The 19619-nt window shown below is 34.2% G+C and overlaps 1 protein-coding gene across 1 annotated transcript in view; it reads right to left on the bottom strand.

The window, feature by feature from the left end:
• Nucleotides 1–19619, bottom strand: part of MORC1 (MORC family CW-type zinc finger 1) — a 157153-nt gene that overhangs the window by 73214 nt on the left and 64320 nt on the right. Inside the window, exons 13-14 of the mRNA XM_011355579.2 lie at nt 18129–18272; nt 15676–15830 (exon numbers count right to left, since the gene is read on the bottom strand). Of these exons, the coding sequence (XP_011353881.1) occupies nt 15676–15830; nt 18129–18272 (299 nt within the window). The remainder of the gene's footprint in view (nt 1–15675; nt 15831–18128; nt 18273–19619) is intronic.

The following is a 19619-nucleotide window of genomic DNA, read 5'->3' as shown; positions in this document are numbered from 1 at the left end:
AAAGATATAAAACAGCATATTTAGTATAAACAATTTTTGTTTGTCCAGTATAATTAATTTATAAAAAGCATACACATATAAAATTTTGTTGGACACATTTTTCTTTTCCTGAAAGGATACAAAAGAAAGTTTTAATAGTGGATAGCATTGGAATAAAGGATTGTGGTTGAGAAAAAGGCAGTGAAAGATACTTTTACTTTTCATTTTTTACTTTCTAAACACTTTGAATATTTTTACATGTTCATGTATTACTTTAAAATATTTTTTGAAAGAATTCATGCTTATCATTCTGTCAAATATGATGACCACTAGCAACATGTGGCTACTGAGTACTTGACATGCGGCAAATATAGAACATTTCTTGAACATACTAAGTACAAAAAATGATGTTCTAAAATATAAACCTTAGAAATAAAATATATGAAATAGGGCCAGTCATACATCAGCCTTAACATATGACTGTGTAATCCATGCAAAATACAAATAAACATCCTTACATCCTACTATTCCTGTTAAAATTTAGGTTCAGAATACTATGTGCCATAAAGACCAGCAGTGACTCAGCCTTCAAAAAAGATTTTACAGTTGGGCTGGGCTGAAAGCTGCCCTCAGAAATTCCCAGGTCTCCCACTTTGTCTCTTCACAAAATCTCTAATAGCTCACGCCTCAAATTTTCCTTTGGATTTTGATGAGCTCATGAAGACTAGTTCTTTGATTTCTGCTTGAACTATTCAGTTCTTACTAAGATGAGAGGTGTTGTAGATTAGTCAGGTGGCTTCAGGTGTTGTCTCTGCCATACATTAGTTGTGTTATTGTCGGAAGCCACTAAGCTTTCTTATTCATAAAATGAGTGTTTCCAATAACCTAATAGATTTATCATAAAGAATAAATATAAAGGAACATTAAAGACTATAGTACTCTGCAGGAATTTAAATGGCTTCTGAATTGTATTTGTCTTCTTTCTAAATATTACTTTCTCCAGAAGACTGTCTTTCAAAGGAGGAACTGTGCTTTATAACTTTGCATGCCCTCAACATACAGCTCAGCATCCTATGCCTAAGAAATCCTCAAAAATTATTGCTGATCCTCTTGACAAAATACTTCATTGATGTGTTGTTTGGGATAAAATGAAGGTGAATAATGTTTCTCTCTCTTAAAACATTAATAAACACAGTTAACACAACACAGTTGACTTCTAAAACAAATATCAATTGTGAACTCCAACGTAAACGTTTTAAGAATGGTAAAACTACTAGGATGTTAGAAACATAAGCATACATCCTTGAGGGTGGAGTGATATCTGCTCTGTGATCACACTACTCTTATAGTGCTTACACATTACATTTTAGTTTACTCACTGCCTATTTTCCCCTTTGGATAGTAAGATCCTTGAAAACAGTGATGACATTTAAGATCTTATTGTCAGTAGCTTACACATACAACTTAATGTTTACTTATAGGACTAAATGATACTAAAGATTTACTGGCTATCAAAGGCAGAAATTAGGACATTCACTAGCCCAAATATCTTATGACCAGGCCTGATGGAAGATACACCATTCTAGGAAAAATGTTAGGGCAAAGAAATCAAAGTTTTTCACTATGGGGATTAGAAATGGCTTTTCCTAACTTCCAATGAAGCCTTGACTTTTCCTCTTCAGCTAGAAGTTAGTCCAACATGCACAACTTGCAGTTGTACTTATGGTGTTATTAAAACCAATTTTCATGGAGTGAACCCTGAAGACTACTAGATAGATGCTTCAGCAAGCAGATTAGCAAGCTGGCCAGAGGGAAGGCAGTGAGAGAAAACATATCACATCAATTTCTATTTTCTTGTATGTGTTACACAGTCTGTAGAGAGTTATACAGCAACCGTGGGGGGGGGGGGGGAGGGAGATTCCTCTCATTCAAGGGAACCGCCATCGAGCTATCAGTGGCTTTTTTTAGCAGAAATTTGCAGGTCAAGAGAGAGTGGAATGATATAATCAAAGGTCTGAAAGAAAAAAAAAAAAAGCCAACCAAGAATACTTAACCTGGAAAAGCTATCCTTCAGAAATGAAGAACAGAAAGAATTTCCCAAACAAAAGTTGAGGGAGTTCATTACCACTCAATCTGCCTTACAAGAAATGCTAAAGGGATTTCTTCAAACTAAAATAAAAGGACACTAATTAGTCACTTGAAAACATGAAAATATAAAACTTACTGATAAAGGTAAGTATTTAGTCAAATTTAGAATACTCTCATACTGTAACAGTGGTATATAAATCACTTAACTCTAAGATAAAAGTTAAAATACAGAAGTATTAAAAATAAGTATAGCTATAATAATTTCTTAATGGACACACAATATCCAAACATGTAAACTGCAAAAAAAAAAAAAAAACAATCTTGGGGGGTGGAGGAGTAAGAAGTTAGAGTTTTTGTATGCAAATTTAAGTTGTTATGAGCTTAAAATAAACTGTTATTATTATAAGACATTTTATGTAAGGCTCAGGGTAACGTCAAAGCAAACATTGTAGACACATAAAAGATAAAAGAATTTGAAGCGTAACACTACAAAAAATCATCATATTACAAAGAAAGGCAGCTAAAGAGGAAGAAAGACACAAGCAAACTATAAAACAGCCAGAAAACAAATAAAACAATGGCAGTAATAAGTCCTTACCTATTAGAAATTACTTTAAATGTAAATAAATTAAGTTCTCCAATAAAAAGTCACAAAATGGCTGCATGCATAAAAACAAGACCCAACTATATATACTGTTTACAAGAGATTCACTTCAGTTTTAAGGACACACATAAGCTCAAAGTAAAAAGATGGAAAAAGATATCCCATGCAAATGGAAACCAAGAGGTATATAGATATATGTATATCAGACAAAATGCACTATAAGTCAAAAACTGTAACAAGAGACAAAGAAGATTATTATATAATGAAAGGGGTCAATTCATCAAGAGAATATAACAATTGTAAATATATATGCACCCAACATCAGAGAATCTAAATATATTAAGTAAATATTAACAGATCTAAAGGAAGAAATAGACAGCAATGCAATAATAGTTGGGGACTTCATTATCCCACTTTCAACAATGGATACAGTATCCAGTGAGAAAATAAAAAAGACATAATAGACTTGAACCATCTTTAGATCAATGGACCTAATAGATGCACGCACACACAGTATTTCATCCGATAGCAGCAGAATACACATTTTTCTCAAATATGCATGGAATATTTTCCAGGATAGGTCATAGGATTGGTCACAAAACAAGTCTTATCAAATTTACAAAGACTGAAATTATGTCAAATATTTTTTTTTCTGAACACAATGGTATAAAACTAGAAATTAATAACACGAGGAAAGCTGAAAATTTCACAAATATGTGGAAATTAAACATCATACTCCTGAATGACCAATGAATCAAAGAAGAAATCAAAGAATTTTAAATATATTGAAATAAATGAAAATAGAAACAACGTACCAAAACTTATTGGCTGCAACAAAAGCAGTTCTAAAAGGGAAGTTCATAGTGATAAAACACCTACCCAGAGAAACAAGAAAGATCTCAAATTAGCAATCTAACTTTATATTGCAAGGAACTAGAATAAAAAGAACAAACTAAGTCCAAAGTTAGCAGAATGAAGAAATTGTAAAGATCAAAGCAGAAATAAATGAAACAGAGACTAGAAAAATAGAAAAGAGCAATGAAACCAAGAGCTGCTTTGTGAAAATATAAAGAAAATTGACAAACCCTTAACTAGATTAACTAAGAAAAAGAGTGAAGACAATAAATAAAATCAGAAATAAAAGAGGAGACATTACAATCGATACCACAGAAATACAAAAGGTCATAAGAAACTACTATGAACAATTAAATGCCCCCAAATTATATAACCTACGAGAAATGGGCAAATTCCTAGAAACATACAAACTGCCAAGACTGAATTATGAAGAGATAGAAAATTTGTAAAACCTATAGTTAGTAAAAAGATTGAGTCAGTAATTTAAAATATCCCAACAAAGAAAAGCCCAGGACCAGATGGTTTAATTGGTGAATTCTATCAAACATTAAAAGAATTAAAGCTATTCTTCTCAAACTCTTGAAAAAAATTGAAGAGGAGGGCACACTTCCAAACTCACTTTATAAGGCCAACATTACACTAATAACAAAACCAGATAAGGACACTACAAGAAAAGAAATGTACAAGCCAATATTACTGATGAACATAGATACAAAAAATCCTCAACAAAATACAAGCAAACAAAATTCAACAGCATAATAAAAGGGTCATATACCATGATCAAGTACGGGTTATTCCTGGATGCAAGGATGGTTCATCCTATACAAATCAATAAATGTGTGATATATCATATTAATAGAATGAAGGATAAAAATCATACAATCATCTCAACAGGTACCGAAAGAACATTTGAACGTTCTTTCTTGATTAAAAACTCTCAACAAATTATGTATAAAAGAAATACCTCAAAATAATAAAGGCCATATATGACAAGCCTAAAGCTAACATCATACTCAATCACAAAAAGTTAAAAGCTTTTCTTCAAGATCAGGAACAAGACAAGGAAGTCCATTCTCAACACTGCTGATCAACACAGTACTGAAAGTCTTAGCCAGAGCTAAGGTAATTAGGTATGAAAAAGAAATAAAGAGTTTTGGAAAGGAAAAAGGAAAAATTTCTCTGCTTGCAGATTACATATTACATAAGGAAAACCTAAAGATTCTACCAAAAAAACTGTTAGCACTAATAAATGCATTCAGTAAATTTGCAGTATACAAAATCAATATACAAAAACCAGTTGCATTTCTATACACTAACAACAAACGATCTGAAGGAGAAATTAAGAAAGCCATTTTATCAAATAGAATAAAATACCTAGAATTAAATTTATTCAAGAAGGTGAAAGACCTCTACACTGAAAACTATGACACTGATGAAAGAAATTTAGGACACATAAATGGAAAGATATCCTATGTTCTTGGATTGGAAGAATTAATATTTTTTAAATGTCCAAACTATTCAAAGTAATTTATGGATTCAGTGCAATCTTTATACAAATTCCTATGGAATTTTTCAGAGAAGTACAAAAAACAATCCTGAAATACATATGTAACCACAAAAGAGACTGAAGAGCTAAAGCTATCTTGAGAAAGAAGAACAAAGCTGGCCACATCATACTTCCTGATTTCAAACTATATTACAAAGCTATAGTAATTTAAACAGTATGGTATGTGCATAAAAACACACCCATAGACCAATGGAACAGAATAGAAAGCCCAGAAATAAACCCAAACACATATGGTCAACTGATCTTTGACAAGGACACCAAGAACACACAATGGAACAATGTAGTCTCTTCAAAAAATGGTGTTGGAAAAATTAGATATCTACATGCAAAAGAACGAATTGGACCCTAACCTATGCCACTCATAAAAATTAACTTGAAATGAGTTAAAGACTTAAATGTAAGATCTGAAACCCTAAAACTTCTAAAAGAAAGCACAGGAAAAACACTACTTGACATTGGCCTGAAAATAATTTTTGATATGACATCATGAAGCACAATTAACAAAAAGAAAAACAAAATAGACAAACAATGAAGAGGGACTACATCAAACTAAAAAGCTTTTGCACAGCAAGAGAAATAACGAAATGAAAAGACAACGTACAGAAAAGGAGAAAATATCTGAAAACCATATACCTAATAAGAGATTAATACCTAAACTATACAAGGAACTCATACAACTCAATAGCAAAAAAAAAAAACAAAAACAAACAAACAAACAAACGAAAAAAACCCCAAATGCCTCTGATTAATAAATGGGCAAAGAACCTGAATAGACAGTTTTCCAAAAATACATACCAATGGTCATCAGGTATAGGAAAAAGTGTTAAACATCATTAATTATCAGGGAAATGTAAATCAAAACCACAATGAGATATCATCTCACACCTGTTAGGATGGCTATTATCAAAAAGAGAAAAGTATTGGCAAAGATGCAGAATAAAGAAAAATCTTGCATACTGTACATGGAAATGTAAAATGTACAACTATTATGGACAATGGTATGGAGGTTCGTCAAAAAAATTAAAAATAGAAGGATATGATCTGGAAATCCCACTTCTGGGTATACAGGTGAAAGAAATCAGCATCTTGCAAAGATATCTGCACTCCCATGTTCATTATAGCAGTATTCACAATAGCTAAGATATGGAAATAACTTAGGTGTCTTCTGCTGGACAAGTGGATAAAGCGCACACACACACACACACACACACACACACGCGCGCGCATGTGTGCACGTGCGCAATGGAATTTTACTGACATAAAAATTTAGATCTTGTCATATGCAACAACATGGATGAGCCTGAGGGTATTATGGTCAGTGAAATAAGTTTGACAAAGACAAATGCTGTATATCGCTTATGTGTGGAATCCCCATCCCCTCCTAAAAAAAGTTGAACTCATAGAAACAGAAAGTATAATGATGGTTGCCAGTGTTAAGAGAGTAGATCTTAAAGCAGTCTCACCTACCACACATGCAAAAAGGTGATAGATATGTTGATTAACTTGACTGTAGTACATTTCACAGTGCATATGTATATCAAATAATCATGTTGTACACTTTAAGTATATATAACATTTTGTCAAGTTATATCCCAACAAACCTAAAAAAAATTCCTGTCCTAATTTGGCAAGAAACAGCAAAAGTAATAATAATAATTCATTATAGTAGGTTGGCCTTGACTAATGGAGTCAATTATATACCTATAATTATGGAGATTTTTAATATATGGTTTTAATAACTGATATTTCTGTTCATGTGTTTTAATGAGGGTTTTAAAATTATCCTTTCATCCAGAAGTCAATTCAGAGCAAAGAAATAAAATTTCAAAACTTGAAAAGTACTTGATTTTTAAATATGCCTTTTAAATATTTCCATCCACTATGAAGAGATGGAATGTAGATAACCCAGAACTTATTAATTAGAAAATTATATTATTTTAACATCAAGGTATTCTGATTTAAAAATTCAGTTTACTTTTGTAAACAGGAAATACTGCAAACATGGAGATAATATTTACATATAAAAATACATATCTTGAGACTTTTCTCTGAATAATCAACAAGCTTGTTAAATTAATGGAATAATCAGAGATTAAGGCACACAGAATTAAAGTCCTAATTTCTAGAACAAGTATCTAAGAAAAACTGAAATTTAATTTACTGATAGCTATGTATGGAATACTTAATTCAGAAGATTTCTAATGTTTAAATTTATCTGATTACTTTTTAAGGAGCCTCTTAAGGAAAACAATCATGTAAAATATTGTGATAACTTACTAAAAATTTGTCGAAAACCAATAACTAAAAGAGCAGTTTGTACAGATTTTGCCTCTGAAATAGGAGAAACATAACACCTTCCTAGATGGCAGTTTCATATCTGTTTATAAAATGTACACTGACATCCAGGGAATCAATTAGCCAAGAGGAGAAGTAAGAAAATTCAGTAATAAACTGCTAAAGCAAAGCTCCGATAGTTTCAATCAAAAAAAGGAAGTCTAAAACACTTTATGAAATCAAAGCACCAAGAAATAAGATAGAGAAGGTATTTAAATCAGGTTCCTGACTTCAGAAAGTTCTGCATCTAAATAGATGATTTTATTCAACTTTTAAAGATCTCCTGAGATATAAATTACATATCCATTCTTAGGGGAACGTAAATCATGCCTCCTCCTCTGCTGAATATTGTTCTGTTTTGTCATTACCCTCTCATTCTTATGTAAACCAGACATTGGACCCTTCCTAACCTGATCTATGGTGTGATCATTTGTCATTTACATTATCAATAGAATTTCTGTGTTAGGAATGGCAAACTGGTTTCAAGTGACATGCCAACTCCGATCAGTTGGTAGTGATGCCTGTATACTCTTAAGAAAGATCATGAGGCCAACCACCGCTTACCAGGAAGAATTGCCATGATGGCTTAGAGAGTTTGTGGTGCATGTGGGATGAGAGGGGCCCTATATAATCATTTCCCACAGTATTCTATTTGAATTGATGGAAAGCAAGACAAGATGTCTTCAGTGGTGATGAAGAGGCTCACTGCCCCTTTCATTCTCCTAGCTCTAGGCTGTGGCAGAGTGGGTTTGAGCCAATCTCACTCTATGGGTATATTTAACTGCAGAAGGAGGTAGCAGCTGGAGTCAATGTCTTCACTTCTCCACTCTATTCTAAGAATCTGTGGAGTTGGTCCAACTTGCCCTAGGCATTAACTTCACTGCTTGATCTGGCAATGCAGCATCATTTTCTCTTGTTCTATATCGGTGGTTTCCCATGAGGATCCCCTTAAGCTGCAAAATAATTTCAGAACCACCACCCCTGACCTGAGAAAATATATGATGACAAAAAAATAAACTATAAATTTAATAACACTTTTGGATGATTTTACATTTTAGTACTCACATCTACATCTATATATATTTGAAAAACTGTAGCACAGGGGTCTCCAACCCCCAGGCCATGGACCAATACTAGCCCATGACCTGTTAGGAACTGGGCCACACAGTAGGAGGAGAGTGAATGAAGCTTCATCTGTATTTACAGCGCTAGCATCACTGTCTCAGCTCCACCTCAGATCATCAGTCATAGATTCCCAAAGGATCACCGCTCCCTGGTGCCATAAAGGTTGGGGAATGCGGATGTAATGTATATATGTATGAGGCATACGCTATTTTTGACAATAACTGATAGATGAGATTCAAGGACTCCTAGCCATACTTTGAGGTCCCCTGGGGCTTCCTGGCTCCCAGTTTGGAATCACATTGTTCTGTGCACTGGAGACTAGAAGAAAGAGCATAAGAGACCTCATGACAAAACCTTCGAAAACAAAACCAAGGAAAATTAGGTTTCTTCTGGGTCTTCCCTCAGAAAGAAATAACTTTTACTTTCTCTTTATAGGTTGTATTTTTATTTAGTCATTGTCTCTCTTTGCCTTTGGATGCACTCGTTTTTTAAATTTTCCACAATGTAGAAATCAAAATTAGACATAATAATCCAATCTAAAGCATATTTACAGAGTTCTGTGTTATCGTGGGCAACAGCCTCGTCAGCTACCTATGTCCCCCCAATACGTGGGTTAGCATAGTTTATCTTTCTACTAGGACTCTCCTTACTTTATTCAGATATCCATAAACCCCAATGACTGACTTAATGTTCTTAAAAGTCAAAGATTCATTTTTTTGTGAATGCAACTTATATTTATGATTTATTGTATTGTTTTAAATTCAGAGTCATTAAATACAACATATCTTCTTTGCTAAGGTAGACATAGCAGACTAATGAGAGTTTTGAGGTCTTGCTTCTGGTATGGCAGGGAAAAATAAAACTGTGAGATTCAATGTATATTTAATTCCAGAAGAAAAGAAGGTTTTTTACTAGGCATTTTAGTATTTTATTTGCAATATAGGTGAGATCCTCTGAGGTATTTTAGCAAAAAACTTCATTGTAGATATAAAAAAATGTCATTATCATGATAATAATACAAGTGCAGTCAGAAAGAAAAGGAAGCAGAAGTACTGTCAATGGTGATAATTTCAATTACCAGGAGAAAGCAGTGTAAATGGACAAAATCTAAGACTGTGATTTCTTTAACACAGAAGTCAATGAACTCCTGAACCATATTGTTATTTGCCACGAGCTGGCATAAGTAACAATTTTAAACAGAGTACATATTTATGCCATATAAATCAGGCAAAATGCCTATGTCATTTTAATGTTTTATTTTTATCTCAAACTCCTCTCACATCAAGCTTTTATCCAATGCAATTTGTTTAGCAGAATAGAGTTCTACTGTTCCTTCTGTCAAATAGTAAAATTACCAACATGGGTGACCAAATAGTAGATGAAAAGAAGTTTATTTTTATAGACATATTTGAGCAAGTAAATGATGAAAATATGATAGAAAGAGAATATAAGGTTTTGAAATTCCTAAGGGAGCTGAGCATTCATTATAAACTGTTTTATAATTAAAAGAGAGACAATCGAACAATATATGCCTTCCCATGGAAGAACACACTACTTACTGCCTATGAAGCACCTTGACCAACAATAAAAACCTGAATTTGGTCAAGCTGCTGGATTTTATCAATTTACAGAAAAATAAATATGATGAAGGAATCTGTTAAACTACACCCTGTAACGTAGTGAGCAAAATTTAGGCTGTGTGAAAACTACAAGACAATCAAACCAGTTTTTCCTACAAATAAAATAAAGGGAAAAACGAGAGAAAGAGAAATGTAGTGGTGGTGTGGGGGTGGGGTAGGGGTGGGGGGGGAGCTATAAATTATATTATGGCAGGAAAAAGATATATAAAAATAAACTAGATATTTTATATTAAGGAACTATTAATAATTTTAGGTGTGATATTTATACTGTGGTTATGTTCTTAAACAAAGGTCTTTTAGAAATAAATGCTAAACTACATATAGATATAATTATATAGTGTTCGGAATTTCCTTCATAATCCAATTGTGGGGGAATAGGTGGGAATATGAATGAAACATGTTTCCCAAAAGTTGATAATTGTTGAGGTTGGACGATGGTTTTATGGATTTCATTATAACATTCTTTTTAATTCTAATTTCTCAATTTCCCACATAATATATATATGAGAGTAAATATTATATATATGTGTATATATATATATATATAAATAAAAATACACACACACACACACACACACACACACACACACACACACACACACACACATTAGTTTGCTAGGGCTGCATAACCAAATACCACAGACTGGGTGGCTTAAACAATAGAATTTTATTTTTTCGCGGTTCTGGAGGAGGCTAAAGTCCAAGATCAAGGTGTTGACAGATTTGGTTTCTTGTGAGACCTCTATCCTTGGCATGCAGACAGCACCTTTTCACTGTGTCCTCAAATGTTCTTTTTTTCTGTGCACACCCATTGTTGGTATCTCTTTGTGTATCAAAATTTCCTCTTCTTATAAGGATACCAGTCAGATTGGATTAGGGTCCATCTTAATGGCCTCATTTTGATTTAATCACCTCTTTAAAGGCCCTGTCTCCAAACAGTCATATTCTGAGATACTAGTGGTCAGGACAAAACATATAAATTCAGAGACAACAAAATTCATCCCATAACACATAACTAAAAAATTTAAAGATAAAACAAAATATAATATTGAAAATACAATATTTTAAAAATAAAGAATACATAAAATACATAACTTAAAAAGAAATATGAATTGTTTTTCAGCCTGTATCTTCATATAAACTTGTCTCATAGTCTCATCTTTTTTATATTTTACATAGGCTTCCTCACTCAATTTATATCTCTAGCAGAACTGTATTTGCATTTTTCTTGTAATACCTTTCTTAGATCCTAGATATTCAAATGCATCATAAGGTAAACAAAATTTTGTTGTAAGCAGCTAGCTAGATCTAACTACTAGAGTAGTTGGACTGAATGTTTATGTCCCCCCTAAATTCATATGTTGAAACCTAATGTGATGGTATTTGGAGGTTGGACCTTTGGGAGGTAATTAAGTCATGAGGGTGGAACCCTCGTGAATGGGATGAGTGCTCTTATAAGAAGAGGCTTTTATAAGAAGAGGCCAGAGAACTAGCTCACTCTCTTTCTACCATGGGAGGGTACAAGATGTCAGTCACTTGTAAACAGAATGAGTGCTCTCACCAGGTCCCAACCATGCTGGCACCCTGATTTTAGACTTCCAGTCTCCAAAACTGTGAAAAATAAATTTATGTTGTTCACAAACCACCCAGTTTAAGGTATTTTGTTATAGCAGCCCAAACTGAGACATAAAGCATTATCTATTTTTAAAGAAACTATTCATATAATAAATATTATCCCTCACTTTCAAAATTATACAAAAACTGATAAATTGGTATGTTAGGTGAAGGCATAATTAGGAAAATTTGTAATTACTTAATTGTCTTCCCCCAGTGTCCCGTTTCTGCCTCAGTGGAGGTCATCAGTGGAGGGCCAAGTGCTTGATTTCCCTGTCCTATACAATAGAATTTAAATAAAATCATAGGGAAAATAGTGGCCAAACTTAGTATCTCTAAAAAACAGCACATTAGTTAGAAATTGACATTAGATGATCAAAAAGGTCCTGACAACCTGAAAGGATACACATATTAAGGAGATAAGATTTAATAGGATAAATGCATCATTCTACACAAGGGTCCAAAAACACTTAGTGAAAAAAAGAGAGTTGTGGCTTAACAAGAACACACATTAAAATTTTTATTAAGAATTTTAATCGTCAATAAAGACTCTGATGGTCAATAATGTGCTTACTGAGAGTTAATATGCCAGGCTGCATCAATAGAATTACAACTTAAAAGAAAAAAATTATGATCCCATTTTATTCAAGGCTGTTTGAGTTTCATCTTGAAATTTTGTTTCTAGGTGACATACTTTATAAAGTACAACGTTAAAATGGTGAGTATATTTAATGTCATATCAAATGAAGAACAGCAATAGTACTTGGAAATATTAGGACGAAACAAGGTTGGAGAGAGACAGAAAGCTTGTCTTCAAATATCTGGAGGGCTGTCATTTATAAAGGCTTTAGGCCAACTATTCATGGCCCCAAGAGAAGAAAAATCAGGTTGGCCTGGCTAACTTCTCATCCTTCAGGAAATACCACTTCTTCAGGGAGGTCTTCTCTGGCCTCTAGACTGTGAGCTCCTGATTACTGGCTTCGGCAGCACTCATTCTTCTCTGTAGGGTACTGATCCCGTTTCTAATTGTCAAATCATATTAGCTCTGCTGAACTGCAAATTCCCAGAGGGTAGACCATGTGTGATTTATTAGTCCTATAATATTCTGTGCCTAGCACAGGTGAATGAATGGAAGAACACATGAGAAATAGACTTGACTTTAATGTAAAAATGTATTTTATAATACACGGGCTGCCCCAAGAAGAAGCATTTTTTTTTCTTTCATGAGAGGCCCTTATTCAGGCTTAAAATGCAGTTCACTTGCCTAGGGCAGGGGTGACTGAGGTAGAGGGAATTAAACCACCGGGAAAAGGGTAAGTAGATTAAATGATTTTTAGCTTCCTCAGGCCCTCTGATTTGAGTTCTGTTGGAAAAAGGTTACGTTTATTACATTGCACATTTCATTTTAGCACATCTGCCATATTCTGATCCATTTTAGAAAAGTTTAGTAATGTATTTCTATATAATTGCTTCCGTTCAAATCCAAATCTCATTTAATGTTTCTCTCTCCCTTCTCTTTCTCTTCCTTACTTTAAAAAACTGATGATTAATATTCCCATTTTATTGTAAGGAAGCATAAAGCTTCAGAAAACATAGAAGCAGACAGTGAGGTGAGGTCAGACTCAGAGACAAGGAAACCATTTCTGAGATTCTTAGCATCACCTGTGCCAAAAGGAAATGCAGATTTGATAAATGACACAAAGTCATTACCTCTCCATTTCCCTTTCTGCCAATTCGATTTTTACAAAGGCCCAATTTTCCATAGAAACAGATCAGATTTACAGCAAATACAAAGATTGCATCTTTTATTTATAAAGCAAAAAGCTTACCCAACCTACATTTCATTAAAATTGTGTGTCTTGTAATATTGGCTTTCAGGGTATTAGACAAGCATTACTTAACTTTTGTTATTCCTGTGGGAATTAATAAGCAAAGACCTTGAAGGTCAACCTCCTCAACACAGTTTCTGAGACTACCAATTCTGACCTTGATTACTTGATTCAGTTTGAAAATGAAGTTTTGGGATGAAGTTGTGAGAGGTGTGAACAAAAGCATATGCTTGCTATACTTTTCCACTCTGACTTTCTTTTTGGAGAAATATCTTTTGTGAAAGCATCCTCTAGACCCAAATCAATTCATTCACAGACAATTATGGAATTAGGAAAACGATGTTATTAACTAGTAATAATTAAAATACAAATATAGCATTTATTGAATTTTATTATATCTTTCGAGAAGGTTTTTTAAAAAAATAGGTAGAAAAGCTAAGGGTAGGAAGGCTGGCAAGTGATACCCTTGAGTTGAGAGTACAGTTGGTGGGAGGGCACTTACACCTCAAGCAAAGGAGCTTTGAGACAGCTCCCCACAACACAGGACTGAGTATGACTGTCCTGAGTAAGTATGAGCTGGATGGAGATAATTCCTATCATCTTTAAATTTAATGCCTAACTCTTTATGAAGCTTGATTCCTTATTCCAAGGATGAGGAAAACAGGGAAGAATTATAGAGGAAATAGGAGGACAGTGGGGGAAGTTACACAATTTTCTAACACTTAACATTTTCCTTTTGTACCATATCATGCATTTTCCTTTTGTACCATATAAAGACCAGAGAGTAGATGCTTGATTTTTATCTTTCTGTATATTCTTAGGCTTTGTACAGCTTTCAGCAAACCCTGCCAAATAATGTGCTCATTACTACGTTTAGTATAACTTCAAACATGTCTCTGAGAAAAAAAATACATATGAAAAAAGTATTCCTGTGCTAAGCAAAAATTACATGGATGTGCTCCTTAGAGCAGTGCTTCTCAAACTTTAACGTACATACTGATTATCTGGACATCTTGCTAATATGCATATTTTACTCCAGTAAGTCTTAGGTGGAGGCTAAGATTCTACCTTTCTAACAAGCTGTTAGGTGATGCTGCTGCTGCTGGTCCACAGATGACACTCTTAGTATATTTTAGACTATGACATGAATCCAGCTTTGGCAGAAAATCTGTGCTCTTAACTTCATTCCAACTTTTTCCCTGAGTTCCTGCACTCTTTCCTGTCTTACTAGTATGGAGAAATTTTTAGGACAAAGCAGAGTGGTTACAAAAGAAAAGAATACTCTAAAATTACAACCTCAAGTGGAGTAATAATAAAATTTTAAGTTCTCTCAAGAGTAGAGACATAATTTTGATATGCATGAATTATACATACTTCATGCAAATCGCTGAACAAATACACAGTAGCCTGTCTCTTTCTTCCATGAATCAAGCCCTATGTCTGCAAAGCTTACAGGAAGTTTATTTATAAATACCAGCATACCATCTCATTGTTCAGGTATCTCTGAAGAATGAGGTGATCTGAATAAGTCAAATTTTACAGATAACTGAAATTTATTTTTTAAAATTTCCAAACATATTTATAGTGTTTTTTTAATCAAAATCTTTCTGGAATTAACATATTGAAAACTTGTTAGATACACACAAAAAAGTTTATCTATGATTATCTACAGCATGATATAATAGTGTTACAGGAACTATTCAGGTCTAGGTGAGGCTGTGTGCTCCTACACATTCAAGTCTTAGATCCCCTGTGGGGGTTCTCAGTCTATTTGGAGCACACTTCTGCCCCCTTCCTCCATGATCAGTTGTCACTTCATAGTGCTCTGATTACCCTCCTCTTACAATTTTCAATCTGCTGATTTATTCTTTGCATAACAGTCTGAAAAAGATACTGAGGCTCTCTTCTCATTTCCCTCATGTTTTTAACGCAGGGCTGTGGGTTACTGATTACTTGAATCAGTGCAATCATTCTAGCTTAAAGAAAACGCGTGAGTCAATCTTGCATAAGCACCTCTTAATATGACCATTGAATACTCACTGATCCCGGTGTCCTTACAGTACTGCACCAAGTACTGTCCCATGACTCTTAGTAGATGATTATACTCTTGGACATTGAGAAATTCCTGCTTATTATGGGATGGTTCCATGATCTCCAATGGTATATTAACAATTCCAATCACACCTGCACCAAGTCTGGGGGAATAAATACATATATAAATTTTGTGAAATTTGGCTAAGGAAAAAAGAAAAGCAAATATACCGTGGCCTTTTGAAATCCACTTTTTCAAATGTAAATTTGTTCACTAGGTCTGAACCTTACCAAAGTTTAACAAGTTATCTTACAATTGTATTTCATTAGTAAATCAATAGTGAACTCTGAGACAAAGGTGTTTGTCTCAGAATACAAAATGGCTTTAATACATCATTGCTGAATTAATATGCCTCCTTTTGCAAACCTACCACCTTACATGGAGAGTCAGGGTGGGTGGGAAGTGGAAGCTTCTTAGGACTAAACACTACTAGTAATCCCTTGCTCAAGAAACAGACGTGATCCTCTCATGATACTGGCCAGAGAATCACTTTCTTCATCTTCTTTTCATCTGTCAAGTTGGAATTCTCCTCATTGTTTCAGAGGTCCATGGGGTGCTCAGTGAATTCTACTAGGGGAACATAAGAGCTGGAGTATTATAGAGACTAACAGACAACAGCCTATTAGCCTGATGGATAAACTCAATTTTTTCCCACGCTTTTAGCAGCTCATGATATATGTGGCTAGGACTGTCTACTTAGACACATAACTTGTTTTGGGAAAGAGCATATGGACTCTAACTCTTCAGGACCTCTCAATTTCTTTGACATGACATACAATTCAAGCCTTCCCAATTTGGGTCTCTTACTTATCATGTTTTTTACCACTTTCCCCTCCCACCTTGTCCTCCCCTTCACTATTCATTCTGTGAGTCTAAATTAGGGCATCATTTCTTCCAGGAAGCCTGACTAGACTGCCCCTGCTTTAGTTTACTGCTCTTCCGAAATGGTTTTTCTGCATTTGATGGTTGTCTATAAGATATATTCATTCGCCTGTTCATTCAGCTATTCACTCATTCACTCATTTAAGCTGAGCACCTGGCCTTATCCCAAGAATAAAGAATACAGTGATGAATAGAAAGACAATGCCCCTGTTTATAAAGTTTCTCTCTTCTATTAAAGGGTAACAAGGCATGATACTAGTAAATAAATAAATGTACAAGATTATTTCAGGTAGCGATAAGTAGTTCGAGAAATATAAAGCAAGTGTTTTAATATGTGAAGAGTGATAGATGGGGGAGAAGGTGAAGATGCCAGAGACTAATTTTATTTAGACAGTCCAGGTGGACCATCCCGTGGAGGAATCTTTAGAGCAGGTGCCTGAGGGATATGCTAGGACCAGCAGTAAGATCTTGAAGACAGAAGATTACAGGGGGAGAAAATGGCAAGTGCCAAGGTTATAAGGCGGGAACAAGCTTAGCATGTCTGAGAAAGAGGAAGCCTGCTGGTGTGAAGAAAATGCAGTGAGAGGGTGAGTATAGGCGGAGGGTGTCACAGAGCCAGATCACTGGGAGACCATGGCAAACAGTCCCATTCTGTATGTTTGGGGTTTAAAGCAAGAGAGTAAACTATGTTTTAAAAGATCATTCTTGCTGTTTCCAGAAAATATAAAAAATATGTATTTATAAACATGCCCCTTTCACTGGACTATAAGTTCCTTAGCAAATGATAGTAGGTCTTCACCATCTTCCCTGTAGAGCTTACAACATTGCCTAGCATTCATGATACTGTAATATAAGTGCTTGTTGAATACACAAATGAATGAATTGCTAATTCCTTGAAAGTGAGGAAGGAAGGTGAAACATGTTCCCTGGGCCATTCTACTGGTCACGGATATCCTGTCGACTCCACAATTTTCCATGGTCTCTTTTTAGAACTCTACTGAAAGCAGCTTGTGGAGTTTCAGACCACTGGGAAAGCACCAGAATGTATTACTCTGGAATCCAAATAGTCTGCAGAGTGTTAATAATAAACACTCATGCAGGTAACTGGCAAGAACTCATACATGAAGGGGCTGCACAAATGTTAACAGGGTTGGTTTACAAGACTGGATTTTTCTTTTCTCTCTTTTCTAAAATTTCTTTAATATGCTTGCATTATTTAAATTGGTATAATACTAAAAATCTAACCCGAGTAAACAGCACAAGGAATGGTAAAACATTAAGTTGTTCAGAAAATGCACTGAAAAAATTTCCAAAAGTGAGCTTTTTCCTTATAGCAGGCATGCAACTCTACCAGTATGATAAATTAGGCAGATTAATGTCTGTGCATTGATGAGAAGGGTGAACAGAGGATATGACACCTGCTCCCATTATGATTAATCGCTCATCTTACTCTGCAAATACAATCTTACTGCAACCTCCCTCATCCTGCCTGTGCCTGTGAAAACAAAAACATACTTACAAGGACTTCAGTTTCAACTGTGGGCCCACTTTCTCGTGCATTTTGATCAAGCGGTTATTACTGTAAATGAACATCCCAGCTTGGCTTTGGTTTTCTATATTGACTCCAAAGAACAGGGAGAGTGTCCTTGCTTTTTTTAATTCTCTAGCATCATATTTAAAAAAATTAAAAGAAATATTTTATTAAGTAAAAATATACAGTTTACAAAACTGTTAATAATTATACTCAGAAGGTAAACATCAAAGGAAGTATATCTAAGATATCCAGGTATTATGAGAAACCTAGTAGGTATGCTCAGTATCCCTGTATAGCCAAGTTTTCTACATAAATATACCAGTCAAGCACAAGCATTCCTAGATTCAAAAACAAGTTTGTCATTAAAATAAAGATTTAGGCTTGAAAAAAAAGCTTGCCAATTTAAATTTACAGGAACTAGAAAATGCCAAAATAGTCATGAAATGTTAACTGGTCTAATATGTACATTACAGCATTTTTGAGAAATAAAGACTTGACTGCTTTAAAATTCAGGTATTTCTAACACTGGATGTGATTTCTAACTTTCAGCGCATTCTCAAGCCTTCAAATATCCTACACAGGTCAAAAGAGGCCATAAGTTATTCTTTAACTTTCTCTATTTTTCCAAATTCTAAGATTAATAAAAGTTTTTTTAGTATATGTGATGCTGAAGCAAGCATATAAATCAAAGTTAATAAAGCAAGTTTACAAAGGCAGCTATGAGCTCCTGTTTTTCTGATTCTGACTTGCTATATTATGTTTTATGTGCCTTTTCTATTAAAAGTGTAAAATAAAAATTAACAGACATAGCTGAAAATGAAAGAAACAATCATAGTAAAAGGAGGTTGTTGGGAGTCATGAAAAGTACCTGGATGTAAGAACCAGAAAGGTGGACCTGGCTTCAAATACAAGCTCATCTTTGTAATAACCATGTGATTATGAGTGAGTCATTTCAACTCTCTGTCTCATCTGAAAAATGGGAATAATACCTATCTAGCCACTTTGAAATTCTGTGAGGACTAAAAGAGATAATGTTAAATATAAATCTGGAACAGATTAGGTGCTTAGCAAATGTTATTTTCTTGTCCCAACCAACAATAGACAAAATATAATTCTTCCCCTCCATCCATCTTATAGCTCCTTTCATTCCACAAAAACAGCTTTTTCATTTCAAATTCATAACCATGTGTTCTTATAACTAACATAGTATACTTACTGGACTGATTAAATATATCTATCATTAGAAGACAATGATAAAGTTCTCTCAGTCCTATGTGGAGATGATATAAAGTACATCAGACATTGAGAGGAAGTCATTGATATGGGTTAATATTTATGTATTTTTTAACTTACTTTTATTTTATTTTTTTTTAATTTATATTTTTCAACAGTAAGTCATCTATATTTTGCATTGTATGTTCACCGCCCACAGTTAGACTTCTGTTACCACATATATGGTCTCTTTTACCCCATCTA

Source organism: Pteropus vampyrus, unplaced genomic scaffold (assembly GCF_000151845.1).
Source record: "Pteropus vampyrus isolate Shadow unplaced genomic scaffold, Pvam_2.0 Scaffold1, whole genome shotgun sequence".
NCBI lineage: Eukaryota > Metazoa > Chordata > Mammalia > Chiroptera > Pteropodidae > Pteropus > Pteropus vampyrus.
This window is presented reverse-complemented; position numbering and strand designations above follow the sequence as displayed.